At 39.9% G+C, this 24,847-nt stretch overlaps 3 protein-coding genes across 4 annotated transcripts in view; all 3 read right to left on the reverse strand.

Moving 5' to 3' along the window:
• LOC133553287 (zinc finger protein 239-like) overlaps positions 1–24,847 on the reverse strand; it is a 152,771-nt gene that overhangs the window by 85,581 nt on the left and 42,343 nt on the right. The window lies entirely within an intron of this gene.
• LOC133556441 (gastrula zinc finger protein XlCGF57.1-like) overlaps positions 1–24,847 on the reverse strand; it is a 101,174-nt gene that overhangs the window by 49,347 nt on the left and 26,980 nt on the right. The window lies entirely within an intron of this gene.
• LOC133552025 (gastrula zinc finger protein XlCGF57.1-like) lies at positions 898–10,680 on the reverse strand. Its single transcript, XM_061899323.1, has 2 exons — positions 10,371–10,680; positions 898–3,695 (listed from the first exon to the last, which is right to left on the reverse strand). The coding sequence occupies exons 1-2, from the start codon at positions 10,477–10,479 to the stop codon at positions 2,404–2,406; spliced, it is 1,401 nt and encodes a 466-aa protein (XP_061755307.1). The 5' UTR covers positions 10,480–10,680; the 3' UTR covers positions 898–2,403.

The following is a 24,847-nucleotide window of genomic DNA, read 5'->3' on the forward strand; positions in this document are numbered from 1 at the left end:
TTTAAGTTGTTCCAGTGGTCAAAAGATGCAATTGTTAGAAGGCAATCGCCGAATTCGTCCGCGTTGCCTTTGTCCGTCGTGATATGGCTCAATAGCTTCAGTTTCTTCTTCAATTTTGCTTTCGCTCTCTGCCTCCACACTCCAACCATCCGTTTCAATACATGCGTAATCTGTTGAATCGCTTAAGCCGCGGAAATTCGAGTCTGAATCCGAGCTAATGTCACTATATCTTGCTGTTCTATCCGCTTTGTTTGTATTGGCGTCACTAGATGACGTCACAGGAAAATAGACGGCTGGATTTACAGATAGCGAAAATCAGGCACTTTAAAGCCTTTTTTCAGGATATTCCATGATGGGTAAAATTTTGAAAAAAACTTTGAAAAATAAAATAAGCCACTGGGAACTGATTTTTATTGGTTTTAACCCTTCTGAAATTGTGACAATGTTCCCCTTTAAATGGGAACATTATCCCCATTATAAACATCTTAACCCAAACCTGGCGGCACACACTTTGGCATATTCGGGCCAGTGGTGCAACTTGAATCCCTCCCTGTTAGTGTTGTTACACCCTCCGACAACACACCGACGAGGCATGATGTCTCCAAGGTTCCCAAAAAAATAGTCGAAAAAACGGAAAATAACAGAGCTGAGACCCAATGTTTACAATGGGTTGAAAATGAAAATGGTGGGTGTGTTACCTCGGCGACGTCACATTCTGACGTCATCCCCTCCAGAGCGATAAACATAAAGGCGTTTAATTCGCCAAAATTCACCCATTTAGAGTTCGGAAATTGGTTAAAAAAATAGATGGTCTTTTTTCTGCACCATCAAGGTATATATTGACGCTTACATAGGTCTGCTGATAATGTTCCCCTTTAAAAATACAACTACTACAACTTGAATGAATGAATGAAATAAGTTTATTTCGGTCATAAAAACAATCAACCATTTTGTGTGATCAGTTTTACAGTACATGTTATACATAAACAATCATACACATACACGCACAAAAGAAAAGAAAAAGAACGACCGAAAAAGGAATAGGCTGAAGCCAAAGCTTATATTTGCCTATCCTATACCTTCACAGAAAAGTTGATTGCCTGGGACAACAACGTTAAAAAAAATATCAATGGGATGAAAGTAATTGTTACTATATTTTATAACTTCTGATTAATTTATTGGATGTACTTTGACCCAAAATAGAACAAGCAGATTCTGAACATGTACACATCACACATAATCCTCCTGAGAAAACATTTCAAATTCAGAAGGGAAAAAATGGTGCATTTTCAAAAATACCTCAAAGAACACAATGAACTTGAAGTTAATAGAAACACTGAGATTAAATCTAAGTCACAACACATCAAATTAAAAAAAGCACGACTAAAACTATTCTATGTATCAACTACCTCATTTGTCATTTCCACATATTAATCCTGTGCTAACTCAACAAACCATACACACTGAGGTAGAAACTATTCAAGAGTGTTGAGTTACTTCCTGTCTTCTAGACATAATGTGTATTGACAGAAAAATAAAAGCAGTGCAATGTGTGAACAATTTCAACAAAGCACAAATAAAAAGTTGAAAGAGTGACAGTATTGCAGTAAATCACACACTGTTCACTTTCTTTACATTTGCACAGAAGACAATCATTTTCACAGAACTATATCAGTGTGCAGTGTCTCATGCTGCATTTGAAGTGGGGTTACTGATTGATTATTTTACTCCTCTTTTACGTTGGCTGGAGGGGGAGGAGTCACAGCCCCGCTTTACCGTGTACCTCTTGCTTGGTATACTTGCTCGCATCGGTATAAACTATTTGCTTGCCAAACAGAATTGCTATTGTGACATCCAGTGGACACAATTAGAACAAGGAGTCTTTTTTTAAACAATGAAGCTGAATTTTACACTTCACAAACTCATATCTCAGGCCGGATTGAACCTGTTATGCCCGAATGTTGAGTAAGGTGGGGGTTGGGGGGGGGTTAATTGTTCACATGTCTCTGATTTGAACATCAATCAGTCCGAGGAGTAAACGTTGACTCTTGGTTATGCAAAGAGTTACCCAGCATTACAATGTCAGTTTTTATACATCTCAACTTGGCCATGAAAAAGGGTGTAGTGCAGGTTTTTGAGTGTGCAAAAACTTGACACATGAGGCCCCAGGTCCCTGGACTGAAGAAGGAGTAACCCAGCACTTGAAGCATCATCTATCTTACTGTTCAGGAAGGTTTCAGATACAGAGAAGACATGAGATCATGAGTGGATAAAATTATGCTTCAAATAATCCAAGTTTGTATGAATACCTCAGATATTTGTGAAAGAAGCAGTGAGGAGGTCCTGGGTAGGGTGGATGTCGCCACATATGAGCAACATACCACAAACTAAACAGCTAATTGGCTATTTTCCCTTGTGTGTTCTCATGTGTTTTACTGCTTCTGCACCATGTGGGAACCTTTTACAGCACACTGAACAACTAAATGTTTTTTCTCCAGCGTGTGTTCTCATGTGTTGAGTCAATTTGCTCTTAACAGAAAAGCTTTTTCCACAAACCGAACACTTATATGGTTTTTCACCTGTGTGTGTTCTCATGTGTTCAATCAAACTGCACTTAACAGAAAAGCTTTTACCGCAAGCTGAACAAATAAATGATTTTTCTCCAGTGTGTGTTCTCATGTGTTGAGTCAAATTGCTCTTAACAGAAAAGCTTTTGTCACAAACTGAACAATTAAATGTTTTTTCACCTGTGTGTGTTCTCATGTGGTAAGTCAAATTATTACTTCGTGAAAAGCTTTTGCCACAAACTGAACAACTAAATGGTTTTTCACCAGTGTGTATTCTCAAGTGGTGAGTCAAATTGATATTTCGTGAAAAGCTTTTGCCACAAACTGAACAAGTAAATGTTTTCTCACCCGTGTGTGTTCTCATGTGGTGAGTCAAATTGATATTTCGAGCAAAACTTTTGCCACAAACTGAACAACTGAATGGTTTTTCACCTGTGTGTGTTCTCATGTGTTCAGTCAAATCACAATTTCGAGCAAAGCTTTTGCCACAAACTGAACAACTGAATGGTTTTTCACCTGTGTGTGTTCTCATGTGTCGAGTCAAACGGCTCTTAAAAAAGTACTTTTTATCACAAATTGAACAGTCAAATGTTTTTTCTTCTGTGTGTATTCTCATGTGTTCAGTCAAACGAAAATTTAGAGGAAAGTTTTTGCCACAAACTGAACAATTGAATGGTTTTTCACCTGTGTGTGTCTTCATGTGTCGAGTCAAAAGGCTCTTGTTAGTAATACTTTTAGCACAAACCGAGCAGCTCAAACCTCTCTTCTTTGAAGAGCATTCAGAGTGTTTGTTGTCAGTGTGAGTCCTCATATCACCTTCACAGTCTGTATCGCTGCTCAAAGGTACTTCAACCTCGTTTTCAGCCTCACTATCTGATAGTGGAGCTAAGAGGTTGTCTACTTGTGGTTTCTCTTCATCATCTTCAGTCTTCACAGAGACAACAGTCAGTGGAAACTTGGTGTAATCAGCTTCCTCTCGTCCTAGAAGACACTCTCCCTCCTGAGTGATGCAGAGTTCCTCCTCTTCCTTTTTAATGCAGGGTGGTTGTGGAGTCTCCTGCTTCAAAGTGGAGCTCCCACCTGACTGAGGGGAAACTTCTTCTGGATTACCCATCAGCTGCTGGACGTCTGCAAGACACAAACAACAAAAACACACGTTCTTCTATGTACTGTATGTGTGTGTAGTAGGGTTGTACAGTATACTGCTACTAATAAAGTATTGTGGTACTAACCAATTGAATTCGGTACTATACCACCATTGAAAAGTACGGGTACCGTTCTTTCATCTGCATGCCGCGGTGACTACAGAACCGAGGCGCATGATGTTGAGTGTGTCAAAACACACACGTCACTCACCCCACATACTGCCACTCTTAAAAGTGCACACACACATACGCTACTCTCACAACAGCTGCTTTAAAACACACCTCGCCAAATGTGGTGATTAGTATTACCACCTTTGCTTCACTCTTAGGTCAACATTTAAATAATAAGTATTGAGATCTGCACAAGGAGTTTAAATAGTGACAGGCATAATGTAGTTGTTACACCTGTCCTGCTGCTGTAACGCAGGTGTCAAATACATTTGCGGAGACTATTAGGCTCTTGCCTTTCTATTTACTCTTTTCGCACTTCCTAGTCACGTGACCACCACAGTCCAATCAGCTGTAGCTATATACCGGTAGCCGAAAGTGACTGGCATGCTCTTGCTCTAGTTAATCTTTGGCAACTCGGCACACTCCTCCTTTGTCACGTGACCGCCGCCTTCCAATTAGTGGTGCTTATAAGCCGATAGCAGGAAGTAGCCAGGAGACAGGACATGAGAGATCGATTGCATTTCTGCTCGAGAGCCGACTTCCAGCGCCAGATTCTTTGTCATTAAGCTGTGTTCGATTGTAGAAGTTTAGTTGGCCAGGCTTCTCTTTTCGATGGCGAGCTAAGGAAAATAATCACCTAGTCCAAGGATCGGTTTTGGAAGATTCCAGCCAGGAACCTCACCACCTGCTCTGTCTGGGCTGGTCGGAGGCTCTCGAGCCAACCCTTTACAATGTTCACCTTTACCTGCAGCACATGGACTGTACTGCCATCTTTTTTTCCAAGAACTATTATCTGAACTAAGATTTGAACAAGATCCAGAGACACTGATTAGTTAAATGGAATTGTATATATGTATATAGTACTTGTGTTTTTCTCTGTAAATTGCTTTCATGTTGAATGGCCATTCAACTCATTGTGTGTGTGTGTATATCTGCTGTCAATCACTAATTCTCTAATACACGGTGTCAACCAAACTACAATTCAAGCTCTGCCTCTCTCTACGAGTTGAAACTAGTCTTCTGTTCCTAGCCCATAACACCCCATATATATTCATTGCATTGATTTGTAGCACGTATAGGTTACGCTGCTCTCTCTTCACTCGCCCGCTCACTCACTGACGTCACTCAGACAACAGGTTGACATTGTCACAAACACACATACTACTCTCAGAAGTTAACCAGCTCCCCTGCTGTGCACATGTAGATACGTAGAACTTGATGACAAATATTAGCACAGTTAAAACTGACCAATTAGCAGTCAACTAATGCAAGTCAAATGACGACATTTTGTAACAAATTCTTACCATTTGTGTTTTGTCTTCAATAAATGTGTTTTAGCTGCTATTTACATTCATCCATAGTTTTGTTTTAAGTACTTAATTAATAATTGTACTTATCTTAAAGCACCGACCAGGAGTGGCAACCATAAATCATGAATAATTGAATATAATATCAGTAAAACTTTATGTTCTATTCTAATCCAATCCTTGATTATAGCAGACTATATGTAAGATGGAAAATTGTAAATTGTTCTTTGAATGCAACAAGAGAAGCCCAATGTGTTTAATGCTTTTTAATTTATATCTTAACCTTATACAATTGTTCTTTGACTGTGAGTGTTTAATGTAGTTAAGATTTTCTGTTTAAATAAAGCAAATATTGACAATTTTCGCAGTTCCCTTTATTTGGAAATGTATCTATATATTTAGTACCGGTACTAAATAATTGGTATCGGGACCACCCTAGTGTGTAGTGTTTCATGGCCATTCATTTAGTGCCTTGCCAGAATGATGGATCAATGTTTACATGACTTGTCATAGACTCAGAAAAGTTCAGCTAGAATCACAGAAAGTAGAAAATATTTGTTTCGACAATATTGAAATCGCAAAACTAAAGAAGTTTATAGTTAAGAAGTAGAAGACTTCTTTTAGATATTAAATGCAAGAAATTGGATCTACTTTCTGTACAATTGCAACCATCATTTTATTTACTTTGTTTTTGACACATTTTGTTAGTTTGTTTGTTTGTCAAGAGCTTGTTTTAAAATGTCTCTGATAATCTTGCACTTTCTGTTTTGGAAATGACATGAATGTTTGTGCCACTGCTTAATAACTACTTAATAAATACTTTTTTGGTCGATTGACTTAGTTGTGGTTTCCCTCTCTGCATGAAAGTTTAAAAGTAGCATATATAAATGCAGTATGAAGAAGAATGTTTGAATGTAGACACATAGAATCATCATACTGCTGTGATTATATATTTGCACCTGGCTGGCTGACAACAAGCTATCCATACACTTAGGTAAAACGGAATCCATCCTATTTGGGTCCCATATCAAACTTAAGAAGGTCAGTGACTTGACTATAAAAGTGGGTGACATTGTTATCACCAGGAAGGATGAGATCACCTACCTAGGTTCCATTCTAGAGGCTAATCTTTCCTGTGATAAAATGGCAACCAAGGTCATCAAAAAGGTCCATCAACGAACAAGATGTCTCCACAGAATCTCCTCTCTGGTCAACAAAAGCACCTTGAGGATTCTAGCGGGAACTCTCATTCAACCCTTTTTCGATTACGCTTGCACCTCCTGGTACCCCAGCACCTCCAAAACCCTCAAATCTAGACTCCAAACATCCCAGAACAAGCTAGTCCGGTTACTTTTAGACCTCCACCCCAGATCACACCTCAATCCAACCCACTTCTCCAAAGTGGGCTGGCTCAAGGTGGAGGACAGAGTAAAACAACTTGCACTGAGCCTAGTCTATAAAATCCGCTACACCTCCCTGATACCGAAGTACATGTCAAACTACTTCCTTAACGTAAATGAGCGCCATAACCACAACACCAGGGGGAGCTCCACAAACCACGTTAAACCCAGATTCCGATCCAACAAAGGTCTTAACTCATTCTCTTTCTATGCCACATCAATGTGGAATGCACTCCCAACAGGTGTACAAGTAAGTGCATCTCTATATTCCTTCAAAACTGCTCTAAAACAACACCTCCAGGCAACTTCAACACTTTACTAATACCCTCCTCCATTCACATCCCATCTCCCCGGATTATAAACAACTCAAATGTACTTCTAATGTATATACTTGTTCTTATGCTATGTGAACTCACTATGTTCTCTGCTGGCTGTACATATCCTACTAAATAAGACCTACACTGTTTCAATGTCCACATTTCTCTGGTGATGCAATTGTTGATGACTGAAGTACTGATATCAACCAAAGCTCCTCATCCCACCCCCCGGATTGTAAATAATGTAAATAATTCAATGTATATACTATGATGATTAACTTGTGTGATGACTGTATTATGTTGATAGTATATATTTGTACCATGAATTGATTAACGTGGACCCCGACTTAAACAAGTTGAAAAACTTATCGGGGTGTTACCATTTAGTGGTCAATTGTACGGAATATGTACTGTACTGTGCAATCTACTAATAAAAGTATCAATCAATCAATCAAAGATTATATGCATCAAGTGTTCATTCAAGGCTAAGGCAAAATATCCAGATATATATGGTGTATCGTGACTAAAAATATTGAGATATTAATAAAAGGCCATATCGCCCAGCCCTAAATGGACCAATATTGGCCCTGCACTCTTCAGCACCTACATGCTGCTGCTAGGTGACATCATACGCAAATACGGTGTTAGCTTCCACTGTTATGCTGATGACACCCAACTCTACATGCCCCTAAAGCTGACCAACAAGCCGGATTGTAGTCAGCTGGAGGCGTGTCTTAATGTTTTAATAACTTTTTGCAACTCAACGCTAATAAAAGGGAAATGCTGATTATCGGTCCTGCTGGACACTGACCCCTTTTTGATAATACCACTTTAAAGGCCTACTGAAAGCCACTACTAGCGACCACGCAGTCTGATAGTTTATATATCAATGATAAAACATTAACATTGCAACACATGCCAATACGGTCTTTTTGTTTACTAAATTGCAATTTTAAATTTCCCGGGACTTTTTTCTTGAAAACGTCGCGTAATGATGACGTGTACGCGTGACGTCACGGGCTGTTATGAATATGAGCGCTGTGTACACACACACAGCTAAAAGTCGTCTGCTTTAACGGCATAATTACACAGTATTTTGGACATCTGTGTTGCTGAATCTTTTGCAATTTGTTCAATTAATATTGGAGAAGTCAAAGTAGAAAGACGGAGTTGGGAAGCTTTAGTCTTTAGCCACACAAACACACGGTGATTCCTTGTTTAAAATTCACAGAGGTGAAACTTTAGTATGGATCACAGCGGACATGGATCTTGACTACATGTCAACCAGCAGGTTTCGGTGAGAAAATTGTGGTTAAAAAGTTACCTCTTACCGGAGATCAGCTGAGCTTGTGCCGTCCATACAGCTGCCGTCGACTTCCCCGAGACACTGCACGTCAACACCCGGCCGTGGACGTATACTTCCGACTATCAGGTAATATCAAACTCACTAAAACACTAGCAACACAACAGAAAGATAAGGGATTTCCCAGAATTATCCTAGTAAATGTGTCTAAAAACATATGAATCCGTCTCAATGCAACGCGATTGCAATCGCTTTTTTTTTTTAACTAGTTTTTTTTTTTTTTCTAGTCCGTCGCTATCAATATCCTCAAACAAATCATATTAAGGTTTTCTGAATTCCGTTTCTTAACTTTTACACATAGTTTACCACAATAGATTGTTTGCTTTTGTGACATACATAACATTATCTAACATCAATCAATCAATCAATCAATCAATCAATCAATCAATCAAAGCGGAAAGTGTGAGTTTTGAGAAAACTTCAATCAATCAATGTTTATTTATATAGCCCTAAATCACTAGTGTCTCAAAGGACTGCACAAACCACTACGACATCCTCGGTAGGCCCACATAAGGGCAAGGAAAACTCACACCCAGTGGGACATCTGTGACAATGATGACTATGAGAAACCTTGGAGAGGACCTCAAATGTGGGCAACCCCCCTCCCCCCTCTAGGGGACCGAAAGCAATGGATGTCGAGCGGGTCTAACATGATACTGTGAAAGTTCAATCCATAGTGGCTCCAACACAGCCACGAGAGTTCAGTTCAAAGCGGATCCAAGACAGCAGCGAGAGGCTGTAAAATAAAGAAAGCCTCTGAAGTTGCGACGGCTTTCCTGTTTGTACATTGATCTTACATCGTGATGCCGTTCACAACAACACAAGAAGTGTTTTGTGGTGTATGGATTGTTCTTGCTAGCTTTAGCTTCATAGTTTAGTTTCGAGTGGCCGTCTCCACATTGTTTAGTTCAGGACAGGGTGGTTGAGTGTTTCGGAGATGAACGAGGGGTACCGGACACATTTTTGTGACAACATTTCACTCACATGTATGTCCATTTGCGTGAAATTCTGCGTTTACCAGCGGATTCTGTTTTAGTGCCAATTCCAAGGATAATATCAAAGCGCAAATCATGTGATCTTACTTTTTTGTTGAGTTCAGTGATTACTGATTAGACGTACTAGCACTGTGTCAATTAAAACGCAGCACATTCTAGTAGACATGGTCTTTTTTTTAAGCATACACTCACTCATCCCTTTAATTGACACAGGCTCAAGAATTTGCATGCAAGTTTTGGGGCCGTTCCTTTTTTTTCCACGATAAAAAGTTTATGATTGTGTCACGTCTTAATTGAAGTTGAGATTAAAATGGGATTAATTGCCCAGCCCTAAAGAGAAATAGGAAAAACAATTCAAAAATGCTCAAAATCAAATGCTGGCACAACAAGATGATGTTCATCTTTCACTAGCTGCTACAGTGTTTACAAGATGGAGGATGACTTAGAGATAGTGGCTGTTATGTCCACTCTAAAATCCATCCAATGACTTGATGGACTCCATGAATAACTTAGTTTAGTAATGAGAGCTAAATATTTCATTTGTGGCATCCATCCATCCATCCATTTTCTACCGCTTATCCCCTTTTGGGGTCGCGGGGGGCGCTGGCGCCTATCTCAGCTACAATCGGCGGAAGGCGGGGTACACCCTGGACAAGTCGCCACCTCATCGCAGGGCCAACACAGATAGACAGACAACATTCACACACTAGGGACCATTTAGTGTTGCCAATCAACCTATCCCCAGGTGCATGTCTTTGGAGGTGGGAGGAAGCCGGAGTACCCGGAGGGAACCCACGCATTCACGGGGAGAACATGCAAACTCCACACAGAAAGATCCCGAGCCTGGATTTGAACCCAGGACTGCAGGACCTTCGTATTGTGAGGCAGACGCACTAACCCCTCTAGGAAGCGGTTCTTATGCTCTTCCACTTTCTTCATGTGACTTTTGCATTCTTTCATCTCCTCTGATGTGAACTCCACTGCCTTCTTCAAGCTAACAATCATGGCGGCTCTTTGTTGACGTTCTTCAACAAAGTCTACAACAATCTATTTTAAGGCCTTGAAATTCAAATATCTTTCAAACTACGAATCTCAACATACTCACCTTCATCCTTCCTCTTTATCTCCGTTGGCGATTCGCTGGAAGTTTCCGATTCTCTTTCACTTTCTCTTTGACATGACGTCGCCATCTTAGCATAGCAGTAGTCGTCCATCTTCTATCACGTCTTCAATCTTCACTTCAGATATCGCTCCAAACTCAATGCACGTTTGGTGGCTTTGGAAAATACGAATTGAGATATTTGTTGCTATATTTGCTGTGAATCATATGACTTTAAGATCGTGAAGTTCAAAATTCTGGGAACAACCATAGCATGCGGTCCTCGTCTTTTTGCTTAGCTTCAAGTACATTTGCGCATGCGCTAGAAGCCCGTACATTCCGTTTCCTACTCCACAGTAGTGGTTTTTCAACATAAAGGCATTTTAAACTTGTTTTAAAATAATAGTTGACAAATGTATCTATCATCAAATAACATACAACTACTCTTTGAAAATAAAACACACACACACACACACACACACACACACACACACAAGCACGTGCACACACTTTCTCATTGCTGTTGTTCCAACCAGAAAAAGGGCAAACATCAAAGAAAAAAGTCATACATTTTAAATACGACAAGAAACAGAACTATTTTTCAACCCACTTAGTTGTTTTAGTTAAAAAACCTTTAGAAAGTCAAATCATGACTCTGACTAAAGAAGAAAAGCACTAATAGTATACAAACCCCGTTTCCAAATGAGTTGGGAAATTGCATTAGATGTAAATATAAACGGAATACAATGATTTGCAAATCCTTTTCAACCCATATTCAGTTGAATATGCTACAAAGACAAGATACTTGATGTTCAAACTCATAAACTTTAATTTTTTTTGCAAATAATAACTTAGAATTTCATGGCTGCAACACGTGCCAAGGTAGTTGGGAAAGGGCATGTTCACCACTGTGTTACATCACCTATTATTTTAATAAACTCAATAAACATTTGGGAACTGAAGAAAATAATTGTTGAAGCTTTGAAAGTGGAATTCTTTCCCATTCTTGTTTTATGTAGAGCTTCAGTCGTTCAACAGTCTGGGGTCTCCGCTGTCCTATTTTACGCTTCATAATGCGCCACACATTTTTGATGGGAGACAGGTCTAGACTGCAGGCGGGCCAGGAAAGTACCTGCACTCTTTTACTACGAAGCCACGCTGTTGTAACACTTGTCTTGCTGAAATAAGCAGGGGCGTCCATGATAACGTTTCTTGGATGACAACATATGTTACTCCAAAACCTGTATGGACCTTTCAGCATTAATGGTGCCTTCACAGATGTGTAAGTTACCCATGCCTTGGGCACTAATACACCCTCATTCCATCACAGATTCTGGCTTTTGAACTTTGCACCTATTAGAAACCGAATGGCTATTTTCCTCTTTGTTCTGGAGGACACCACATCCTCTGTTTCCAAATATAATTTGAAATGTGGACTCGTTAGACCACAGAACACCTTTCCACTCTGCATCAGTCCATCTTAGATGAGCTCGGGCCCAGCAAAGCCGGCGGCGTTTCAGGGTGTTGTTGATAAATGGGTTTGGCTTTGCATAGTAGAGTTTTAACTTGCACTTACAGATGTATCGACCAACTGTAGTTACTGACAGTGGTTGTATGAAGTATTCCTGAGCCCATGTGGTGATATCCTTTACAAACTGATGTCGGTTTTTGATGCAGTACCGCCTGAGGGATCAAAAGTCCGTCATATCATCGCTTACGTCCAGTATTTTCTCCAGATACTCTGAACCTTTTGATGATTTTACGGACCGTAGATGGTAAAATCCTTAAATTCCTTGCAATAGCTCTTTGAGAAATGTTGTTCTAAAACTGTTTGACAATTTACTTACAAATTGGTGACCCTCGCCCCATCCTTGTTTGTGAATCACTTAGCATTTCATGGAAGCTGCTTTTATAGCCAATCATGGCACCCACCTGTTCCCAATTAGCCTGCACACCTGTGGGATGTTCCATTTATGTGTTTGATGAGAATTTCTAAACTTTATCAGTATGTATTGCCAGCTTTCCTAACTTCTTTGTCACGTGTTGCTGGCATCAAATTCTAAAGTTAATGATTATTTGAAAAAAAAAAATGTTTATCAGTTTTAACAACAAATATGTTGTCTTTGTAGCATATTCAACTGAATATGGGTTGAAAATGTTTTGCAAATCATTGTATTCCGTTTATATTTACATCTAACACAATTTCCCAACTCATATGGAAACGGGGTTTGTACAACACCACCAGGACCAATCCTATTGTTCACCTGCTACTAAATTGTGTGCCATCTCATGTGTATCGTGTGCTGCTATGACAATAAACTTCCATGAATCCTGTAAAACAGCAGACAGTTAGTAATATGGTTTCACATCAAAATGTTGGTGAAACTGCTCATTTCTACCTGGCGATAGGTGGCTCTAACTGTAGTGCTAATCACTCACCAGCAGAAAGCCCTCATTGCACTGCTTGAATGCAAACATGAAAACAAGACACATTAACGTCTTTCCCCATTACAAACATCATAACACAATCTAAACTTATATAAACACATTACTGTCTGAGCATATAAGATATTCAATTATGTTGCAATTTATTATATTGCAATTAGCCATGTGATTAAGATCGGCACGGTCTGACCAATCACAAGTCAGTAGGAGCTGCTTTGTTCTCGTGTTTGGAGAAAGCGGAAGAGCGATTGTCAGCCTGACATTGACGTGTCTCTGAGAACTGAACACATTTTTATAACTTATAACAAAATGTGTTTATACAGTAACCTGCTCACATGAGTCAGATTACAGCAGGGCTGTCAAACTCATTTTAGCTCAGGGGCCGCATGGAGGAAAATCTATTTCCACGTGGGCGGGACGGGTAAAATCATGGCATGATCACTTAAAAATACGACTACGACAACATTAGATTATTTTCTTTATTTTACTTCGGTCAAAAACAGAACAAACACATTCTGAAAATGTACATATCACAAATAATCCTCTTGACCAAACACTTCGATTTGGGTAAAAATTCAGAGGAAGAAAAACGGGGCATTTTCAAAAACACCTTGAAGAACAAAGTAGACTTAGACCTAATGTCAGTGTTTCTACAAAGCAATTAAACTTTAAGACACAACCTACCTACGAATGAACAAAAAGTAAATAATGCATGAATAAAAACTATTCTATGTATCAACTACCTCATGTGTCATTTCCACATATTAATCCTGTGCTAACTCAACAAACCATACACACTGAGGTAGAAACTATTCAAGAGTGTTGAGTTACTTCCTGTCTTCTAGACATAATGTGTATTGACAGAAAAATAAAAGCAGTGCAATGTGTGAACAATTTCAACAAAGCACAAATAAAAAGTAGAAAGAGTGACAGTATTGCAGTAAATCACACACTGTTCACTTTCTTTACATTTGCACAGAAGACAATCATTTTCACAGAACTATATCAGTGTGCAGTGTCTCATGCTGCATTTGAAGTGGGGTTACTGATTGATTATTTTACTCCTCTTTTATGTTGGCTGGAGGGGGAGGAGTCACAGCCCCGCTTTACTGTGTACCTGGGGATGACGTGGCGCAGTTGGGAGAGTGGCCGTGCCAGCAACCTGAGGGTTCCTGGATCAATCCTCAACTTCTACCAACCTCGTCACGTCCATTGTGTCCCACTTCACCCTTGCTCCTGATGGGTGGTGGTTAGGGCCTTGCATGGCAGCTCCCTCCATCAGTGTGTGAATGTGGAAATAGCGTCAAAGCACTTTAAAGGCCTACTGAAAGCCACTACTAGCGACCACACAGTCTGATAGTTTATATATCAATGATGAAATATTAACATTGCAACACATGACAATACGGCCTTTTTAGTTTACTAAATTGCAATTTTAAATTTCCCGGGAGTTCCTTGTTGAAAACTTCGCGGAATGATGACGCGTGCTTGTGACGTTATTGGTTGGAGCGAACATTTTATTCCAGCACCACTCACGGCTTCAAAGTCGTCTGATTTAACCGCATAATTACACAGTATTTTGGACATCTGTGTTGCTGAGTCTTCTGCAATTTGATCAATTAATAATGGAGACTATAAAGAAGAATGCTGTTGGTGGAAAGCGGTGGATTGCAGCTGCCTTTAGCAACCGAAACACAGCGTGTGTTTCTTTGTTTGTTGTGAAGCTTTAATATGGAACAGAGCGGTCAAGCAAACATGTTTCTCTACCACATGTCAACCGGCAGGTTTCGGTGAGAAAATTGTGGTAATAAGTCGGCTCTTACCGTAAACATGAGCGGAGCTCGTGTCGTTCTTCCTGCAGCATAATCTCACTAAAACACTAAAAACACAATAAGCAGATAAGGGATTTTCCAGAATTATCCTAGTAAATGTGTCTAATAACATCTGAATCGCCCCCACTGCCCTCATCTTTTTTCTTTCTTCTAGTCCTTCACTCTCACTATCCTCATCCACAAATCTTTCATCCTCGCTCAAATTGTCGCTTTCTCTGTCCGAATCGCTCTTGCTGCTGGAGGCTATGATTATAAACAATGTGAGGATGTGAGGAGCCCTACAACCAGTGACATCATGCACACATCGTCCGCTACTTCCGGTAGAGGCAATGCTTTTTTATTAGCGACCAAAAGTTGTGAACTTTATCGTCGATGTTCTCTACTAAATCCTTTCAGCAAAAATATGGCAATATCGCAAAATGATCAAGTATGACACATAGAATGGAGCTGCTATCCCCGTTTGAATAAGAAAATCTCATTTCAGTAGGCCTTTAATTACCTTGAAGGCAAAAAACGCTTTACAAGTGTAACCCTTTAACCATTTACCTCTTGCTTGGTATAATTGCCCGCCCCGGTATAAACCATTTGCTTGCCTAACAGAATTATTATTGTGACATCCAGTGGACACATTTACAGCAGCAGTTTCTTTCATTTAAAAATGCAGCTGAATTTTACACTTCGCAAACTGATCTTGAACCTGTTATGCCCGAATGTTGAGGGAGGTGTGGGTTGGGTTGTGGGTGTTGGGGGTTAATTGTTCATATGTCTCTGATTTGCACATCAATCAATCTGAGGAGTAAAAGTTGGCAGTTTGTTATGCAAACAGTTACTCAGCATCACTTATGCGTCATCATCAGTTTTGATACATCTCAACTTTGCAGTGAAAAAGGGTGTAGTGCAGGTTTTTGAGCGTCCACAAACTTGACACATGAGGCCCCAGGTCCCTGGACTGAAGAAGGAGTAACCAAGCACTTGAAGCATCATCTATCTTATTGTTCAGGAAGGTTTCAGATACAGAGAAGACATGAGGTCATGAGTGGATAAGATTATGCTTGAATTAATCCAAGTTTGTATGAATACCTCAGATATTTGTGAAAGAAGCAGTGAGGAGGTCCTGGGTAGGGTGGATGTCGCCACATATGAGCAACATACCACAAACTAAACAGCTAATTGCTTATTTTCCATTGTATGTTCTGGTGTGTCTTACTGCGTCTGCTTTGTGGGAACCTTTTACAGCAAACTGAACAACTAAATGTTTTTTTCTCCAGCGTGTGTTCTCATGTGTTGACACAAAGAGCTGCTATAAGAAAAGCTTTTGCCACAAACTGAACACTTATATGGTTTTTCATCTGTGTGTGTTCTCATGTGATCAGTCATTCTGCTCTTAACAGAAGAACTTTTGCCACAAATTGAGCAACTAAATGGTTTTTCACCTGTGTGAGTTCTCATGTGTTTTTTCAAATGGCAATTTTGAGAAAAGCTTGTGCCACAAACTGAACACTTAAATCGTTTTTCTCCAGTGTGTGTTCTCATGTGTTGGGTCAAAGAGCAATTTTGAGAAAAGTTTTTGCCACACACTGAACAATTAAATGTGTTGTCACCTGTGTGAGTTCTCATGTGTTGAGTCAAATGGCTTTTTTGAGAAAAGATGTTGCCACAAACTGAACAATTAAATGGTTTTTCACCTGTGTGTGTTCTCATGTGTTCAGTCAAATATCTCTTAACAGACCAGCTTTTGCCACAAACTGAACAATCAAATGGTTTTTCACCTGTGTGCATTCTCGTGTGTTGAGTCAAATAGCTTCTTTTAGAAAAGCTGTTGCCACAAACTGAACACTTAAAGAGTTTTTCACCCGTGCGTGTGTGTGTTCTCATGTGTTCAGGCAAATATCTCTTAACAGAAAAGCTTTTGCCACAAACTGAACAATTGAATTTTTTTTCAGCTGCGTGTGTTCTCATGTGTTGAGTCAAATAGCTATTTTGTGAAAAGCTGTTGCCACAAACTGAACACTTAAATGGTTTTACGCCTGTGTGTGTTGTAATGTGTTCAGTCAAACGGCTCTTTGTAGCAAAACGTTGACCACAAAATGAACAACTAAATGCTTTTTCACCTGTGTGTGTTCTCATGTGTTCAGTCAAACGACAATTTTGAGAATAGCTTTTGCCACAAATTGAACAACTGAATGGTTTTTCACCTGTGTGTGTTCTCATGTGTCGAATCCAATGGCACTTTTTAGTAAAAACTTTGGCACAAACTGAGCAGCTCAAACATGATTTACCTCTCTTCTTTGAAGAGCATTTTGAGTGTTTGTTGTCAGTGTGAGTCCTCATATCACCTTCACAGTCTGTATCGCTGCTCAAAGGTTCTTCAACCTCGTCTTCAGCCTCACTATCTGATAGTGGAGCTAAGAGGTTGTCTACTAGTGGTTTCTCTTCATCATCTTCAGTCTTCACAGAGATAATACTCAGTTGCAACTTGGTGTAATCAGCTTCCTCTCGTCCTAGAAGACACTCTCCCTCCTGAGTGATGCAGAGTTCCTCCTCTTCCTTTTTAATGCAGGGTGGTTGTGGAGTCCCCTGCTTCAGATTGGAGCTCCCACCTGACTGATGGGAAACTTTCTCTGGATTACCCATCAGCTGCTGGACGTCTGCAAGACACGAACAACAAAAACACACTTTCTTCTATGTACTGTATGTTTGTGTAGTGTTTCATGGCCATTCATTTAGTGCCTTGCCAGAATGATGGATCAATGTTTACATGACTTGTCATAGACTCAGAAAAGTTCAGCTAGAATCACAGAAAGTAGAAAACATCTGCTTCCATGGACATTAGGATACTACATTACCTCTTGCAGCTCAATCCGTCAAAGACCAAGGAGCTGGTCATTGACTTTGGGAGGTCGAGTCCACGGTCACAACCTATTGTGATCGAGGGAGTTGAGGTACAGACCGTGGACTCATTCAAGTACCTCGGGGTTTGGGTGGACAATAAGCTGGACTGGACTGTTAACACGGACCACCAGTACAAGAAAGGACAGAGCAGGCTGTACTTCCTCAGGAGACTGCACTCCTTCAACATTTGTAGAAAACTCCTGTGGATGTACTACCAGTCTGTGGTTGCCAGTGTTGTGTTCTACATGGTAGTGTGCTGGGGGGGCAGTACATCTAAGAAGGACAGCTCCAGACTGGAGAAACTGATCAGGCGGGCCGGTTCTACAATGGGAATGAAAGTGGACTCACTGGTGAGGGTGGCAGAGAAGAGGACTGTTGACAAACTAGTGAGCATCCTGGATGATGCCAGTCACCCTCTGCATAGCCAGAGGAGCCTGTTCAGTTCTAGACTGCTTCATCCCAAGTGCAGGACTAATAGACTCAAGAACTCCTTTGTCCCACACGCCATTAGACTGTACAACTCCTCTCTGGGACGGGGGGCGGGGGGTACTAGGATGACAGGGGATGCAAAACATTAACAGTGCAATACGTTTTCATAACATGGTCACTACTGCCTACTTTGTCTTGTTATATTCTTATTTTACTGTTATATTGTTATTCCCATTGTTTTTATTCTTTTTGTAATATTTCTCTATCTTGTTTCCTTTTAAACCCACATTATTTACTTTTTACTCTTTTTTAAATTGATCTCAACTCTGTACACTGCTGCTGGAATTTTAATTTTCCTGAAGGAACTCTCCTGAAGGAATCAATAAAGTACTATCTATCCATCTATCTATCTATCTATCTATCTATCTATCCATCCATCCATCCATCCATCCATCCATCCATCCATCCATCCATCCATCCATCCATCCATCCATCCATCCATCCATCCATCCATCCATCTATCCATCCATCTACAAACTAACAGTGGGGAAAAAGTCAATATTGAAATACTAAGCACAAGTAATAAAGATAATATCTATCTCAAAGAAGTCTGTAGTTTAGAAGAGGACTTTTTTAGATACCAAATGCACTAAATGTTATCCACTTTCTGTACATTTGTAATGATCATTTGAATTACTTTGTTTTTGACACGGTTTGTTCAAAAAATTAAGACTGGCTGGCATCGAGTTTACTCAAATACATTGGTTTAAATTAGTTTTTCAAAATGTTCAATGACTTTGTAAAAATGGCAGTAAAACTACATGTCACAATATCACAATAGACTAATGTATCGTGACTCAAGTACCGTGATACATAGTTTATCGTGAAGTCCTTGCCAATACCTCGTTTAGGGCTGGAAGATTATGGCAAAACATAATAATCACATCGTGGAGGGGGGGGCGTGGCCTGCGGGCTTGCAGCTGAACGGGGTGTGCCAGGACCGGCCTCGCAGAGAGCGACAGGTGCGTAGATGGCCCAGGTGGGCCTTGCTATCTAATCACCTGTCGCCCTTTCTAAACAGCAGCCGGGAGGAGAGAGGTTGTTGGAGCTAGCGTGAGAGCGAGAGCGGGCCTGACACGGACGCAAAGGACAATTGCTGAAAAGCAACCGCTGAACTTGGGAAAAATAAAATCAATCAATCAATCAATCAATCAATGTTTATTTTTATAGCCCTAAATCACAAATGTCTCAAAGGACTGTACAAACCATTACGACTAAAAACAGTGTTGTAACCCCGATCCGGCCTCGCATGTCAATGTCTGGTGGTCAGAAGAACCCATTGGAGGGCAAACTCCACACACAATTAATTTGAGTGATTTTGGATGTACGATAAAAACCACCATTATTTATTAATTTGAAAATGTAAAAACAGTTAATCAATCAATCAATTAATCGAATAATGTTTATTTCTATAGACCTAAATCACAAGTGTCTCAAAGGGCTGCACAAGCCAAAACAACATCCACGGTTCAGCGCCCACATAAGGGCAAGGAAAAACTCACAACCCTGTTTGACGTCAATGAGAATGATGATGAGAAACCTTGGAGAGGACCGCAATGGACGTCGAGTGGGTCTGATATAATATAGTGAAAGTCCAGTCCATAGTGGATCTAACATAATAGCGTGAGAGTCCAGTCCATAGTGGATCTAACATAATAGCGTGGGAGTCTAGTCCATAGTGGATCTAACATAATAGTGTGAGAGTCTAGTCCATAGTGGATCTAACATAATAGTGTGAGAGTCTAGTCCATAGTGGATCTAACATAATAGCGTGGGAGTCTAGTCCATAGTGGATCTAACATAATAGTGAGAGTCCAGTCCATAGTGGATCTAACATAATATTGTGAAAGTCCAGTCCATAGTGGATCTAACATAATAGTGAGAGTCTAGTCCATAGTGAATCTAACATAATATTGTGAAAGTCCAGTCCATAGTGGATCTAACATAATAGTGAGAGTCTAGTCCATAGTGAATCTAACATAATAGTGAGAGTCCAGTCCATAGTGGATCTAACATAATAGTGAGAGTCCAGTCCATAGTGGATCTAACATAATATTGTGAAAGTCCAGTCCATAGTGGATCTAACATAATAGTGAGAGTCTAGTCCATAGTGAATCTAACATAATAGTGAGAGTCCAGTCCATAGTGGATCTAACATAATAGTGAGAGTCCAGTCCATAGTGGATCTAACATAATATTGAGAGTCCAGTCCATAGTGGATCTAACATAATAGTGAGAGTCCAGTCCATAGTTGATCTAACATAATAGTGAGAGTCCAGTCCATAGCGGATCTAACATAATAGTGTGAGAGTCCAGTCCATAGTGGATCTAACATAATAGTGTGAGAGTCCAGTCCATAGTGGATCTAACATAATAGTGTGAGAGTCCAGTCCATAGTGGATCTAACATAATATTGTGAAAGTCCAGTCCATAGCGGATCTAACATAATATTGTGAAAGTCCAGTCCATAGTGGATCTAACATAATAGTGTAAGAGTCCAGTCCATAGCGGATCTAACATAATATTGTGAAAGTCCAGTCCATTGTGGATCTAACATAATAGTGTAAGAGTCCAGTCCATAGTGGATCTAACATAATAGTGGGAGAGTCTAGTCCATAGTGGATCCAACATAATAGTGAGAGTCCAGTCCATAGTGGATCTAACATAATAGTGAGAGTCCAGTCCATAGTGGATCCAACATAATAGTGAGAGTCCAGTCCGTAGTGGATCTAACATAATAGTGAGAGTCCAGTCCATAGTGGATCTAACATAATAGTGAGAGTCCAGTCCATAGTGGATCTAACATAATAGGGAGAGTCCAGTCCATAGTGGATCTAACATAATAGTGTGAGAGTCCAGTCCATAGTAGATCTAACATAATAGTGAGAGTCCAGTCCATAGTGGATCTAACATAATAGTGAGAGTCCAGTCCATAGTGGATCTAACATAATAGTGTGAGAGTCCAGTCCATAGTGGATCTAACATAATAGTGTAAGAGTCCAGTCCATAGTGGATCTAACATAATAGTGGGAGAGTCTAGTCCATAGTGGATCTAACATAATAGTGAGAGTCCAGTCCATAGTGGATCTAACATAATAGTGAGAGTCCAGTCCGTAGTGGATTTAACATAATAGTGAGAGTCCAGTCCATAGTGGATCTAACATAATAGTGAGAGTCCAGTCCTTAGTGGATCTAACATAATAGTGAGAGTCCAGTCCATAGTGGATCCAACATAATAGTGAGAGTCCAGTCCATAGTGGATCTAACATAATAGTGAGAGTCCAGTCCATAGTGGATCTAACATAATAGTGAGAGTCCAGTCCATAGTGGATCTAACATAATAGTGAGAGTCCAGTCCTTAGTTGATCTAACATAATAGTGAGAGTCCAGTCCATAGTCGATCTAACATAATAGTGAGAGTCCAGTCCATAGTGGATCTAACATAATAGTGAGAGTCCAGTCCATAGTGGATCTAACATAATAGTGAGAGTCCAGTCCATAGTGGATCTAACATAATAGTGAGAGTCCAGTCCATAGTGGATCTAACATAATAGTGTGAGAGTCCAGTCCATAGTGGAGCTAACATAATAGTGTGAGAGTCCAGTCCATAGTGGATCTAACATAATAGTGAGAGTCCAGTCCATAGTGGATCTAACATAATAGTGAGAGTCCAGTCCATAGTGGATCTAACATAATAGTGAGAGTCCAGTCCATAGTGGATTTAACATAATAGTGAGAGTCCAGTCCATAGTGGATTTAACATAATAGTGAGAGTCCAGTCCATAGTGGGGCCAACAGGAGACCGTCCCGAGACAGGTCAGCAGCGCAGAGATGTCCCCAACCGATGTACACTAATGCATATATTATAGGCCATTGGGTCTTTGTTTTATTTTTACTAAAATCTATATCTATTTTTATATTGCTCTTTGTATCTTTGGTATGAAGGTTATTATGCAAACTCAAAGTTATTGTTTTTTTTTTGTTCTTTGTTGTTGCTATTTTCGTATTACAACACTTTGTCATCGATCAAGTTGTGCTGCATTGTAATCTTTTGTTTTGTGATTGTGTGACGTTTTTTTGCATGGACCCCAGGAAGAATACTCTCCACTGCCGTGTAGACTAATGGGGATTGTTCATAAACTAAACTAAACTAAACTAAACACAAAAACATTTGTATTCCTTAATTACTTGAGGACGTCAGTACTTTTTAGTAGTGCTAAGAAAAAGGCATCGGTGCCAGGATTGTGGAGTTTTATATTTAATAAAAGTACATTAAAGTGCAGATTGAGTTTGAGGTACTGTAAAACAATGTGTACCTAGGGCTGAGCCATATATCGAAATGATCGATATACTCAAATGAAGGAAGAATTAAATCCCAAGAAAAACAGCAGGGGGTCCATCGTCTGGCGGTGGTTTGGCTGCAAGTGAGAATATGTCGAACGGACAACCGCAATATGTCGAATGTGGGGCAAAAGCGTTGCCTCAAACAGTAGCATTACTGCTAATATGTAGCATCATTTGAAAAGTCACCTGCGAGAGAATGAAGAGTGCTTACTCCGCAGGTCAACATCTCCATTCGGTGCCACACCAACAAAATGCAGAGGCAATCATTTGCACATCAACACCGTATGAAAAAATAGTCAACAACAGAAGGAAATAACGTTCGCAGGAACCTACCACATAGCGAAGGACATACACTATTTGATTTCCTATTATGCAGCTCATTTTTTTGTACAGTTGTTGTGTGACATCATGCACAAAAAAGCAATGTATTTGTTTTAAACTATTGAAGTGGAGTTCTGTACAAAAAGTGCACTTTAATTTACTGTTGTTTTGATATGTCATCTTAGTGACATCATGCACAAAAGTGCACTCATAGTTTGTTTTAAAATGTCTCTGACAATCTTGCACTTTCTGTTTTGGAAAGGACATGAATGTTTGTGCCACTGCTTAAAGGGGAACATTATCAGCAGACCTATGTAAGCGTCAATATATACCTTGATGGTGCAGAAAAAAGACCATCTATTTTTTTAACCGATTTCCAAACTCTAAATGGGTGAATTTTGGAAAATTAAACGCCTTTCTGTTTATCGCTCTGGAAGCGATGATGCCAGAAAGTGACGTCACCGAGGTAACACACCCGCCATTTTCATTTTCACATTACAAACACCGGGTCTCAGCTCTGTTATTTTCCGTTTTTTTGACTATTTTTTGGAACCTTGGAGACATCATGCCTCGTGGGTGTGTTGTCGGAGGGTGTAACAACACTAACAGGGAGGGATTCAAGTTGCACCACTGGCAAGAAATCTGCCGCCAGACCCCCATTGAATGTACCAGAGTGTCTCCACATTTGACCGGCGATGCTAAGACAGACATGGCACAGAGATGTATGGATAACCTGCAGATGCATTTGCAACGATTAAGTCAACGAAATCAAAAAGGTGAGTTTTGTTGATTTTGACTGCCAGCTAATCGATGCTAACATCCTACGCTAATCGATGCTAACATGCTATTTACCGGCAGTGCTAAAGCAGACATGGCACAGAGATGTATGGATAACCTGTAGATGCATTTGCAACGATTAAGTCAACGAAATCAAAAAGGTGAGTTTTGTTGATTTTGACTGCCAGCTAATCGATGCTAACATCCTACGCTAATCGATGCTAACATGCTATTTACCGGCAGTGCTAAAGCAGACATGGCACAGAGATGTATGGATAACCTGTAGATGCATTTGCAACGATTAAGTCAACGAAATCACAAAGGTGAGTTTTGTTGATGTTGTTGACTTATGTGCTAATCAGACATATTTGGTCACGGCCTGACTGCCAGCTAATCGATGCTAACATGCTATGCTAATCGATGCTAACATGCTATTTACGCTAGCTGTATGTACATTTGAAACTAGATACCCACATTTAATGCGAAACAAACACTTACCGTTCGACGGATTTAAGTTGCTCCAGTGTCACAAGATGCCAAAGTCCTGATCGTTTGGTCCGCACATTTTACCGGCGATGCTAATAAGGCAGCCATGCTATGGGCCACTTCATTAGGTACACCCACGCTATGGCCAAATAGCGTCAATAGTTATTCGCTCAATAGCTTCAGTTTCTTCTTCAAGTTGGTTTTCGCTATCTGTCTCCATACTCCGACCATCTGTTTCAATACATGCGTAATCTGTTGAATCGCTTAAGTCGCTGAAATCCGAGTTTGAATCCGAGCTAATGTCGCTATATCTTGCTGTGGTATTCCCATTGTTTGTTTACATTGGCAGCACTGTATGACGTCACAGGGAAATGGATAGTCACATCGCAAATAGTGAAAATCAAGAACTTTAAAGCTTTTTTGGGGGATATTCCGGGAGGTGTATAATTTTGAAAAAAACTTCGAAAAATAAAACAAGCCACTGGGAACTGATTTGTATTGTTTTTAACCCTTTTGAAATCGTGATAATGTTCCCCTTTAATAACTGTTTAGTAAACACAGTTTTGGTATATTGACATAGTTGTGGTTTCCCTCTCTGCATGAAAGTTTAAAAGTAGCATATATGAATGCAGTATGAAGAAGAATGTTTGAATGTAGACACATAGAATCATCATACTGCTGTCATTATATGCATCAAGTGTTCATTCAAGACTAAGGCAACATATGGAGATATATATGGTGTATCGTGACATGGCCTAAAAATATCAAGATATTAAACTAAGGCCATATCGCCCAGCCCTATTTGTACCAACACATCAAAACAAGTTTAATGATTATTTCAGGGACGCTATATTTTTTATCCAAAAACTCAAAAATGATTTTAACAAAAAGCGTCTG

Source organism: Nerophis ophidion, linkage group LG01 (genome assembly GCF_033978795.1).
Source record: "Nerophis ophidion isolate RoL-2023_Sa linkage group LG01, RoL_Noph_v1.0, whole genome shotgun sequence".
NCBI lineage: Eukaryota > Metazoa > Chordata > Actinopteri > Syngnathiformes > Syngnathidae > Nerophis > Nerophis ophidion.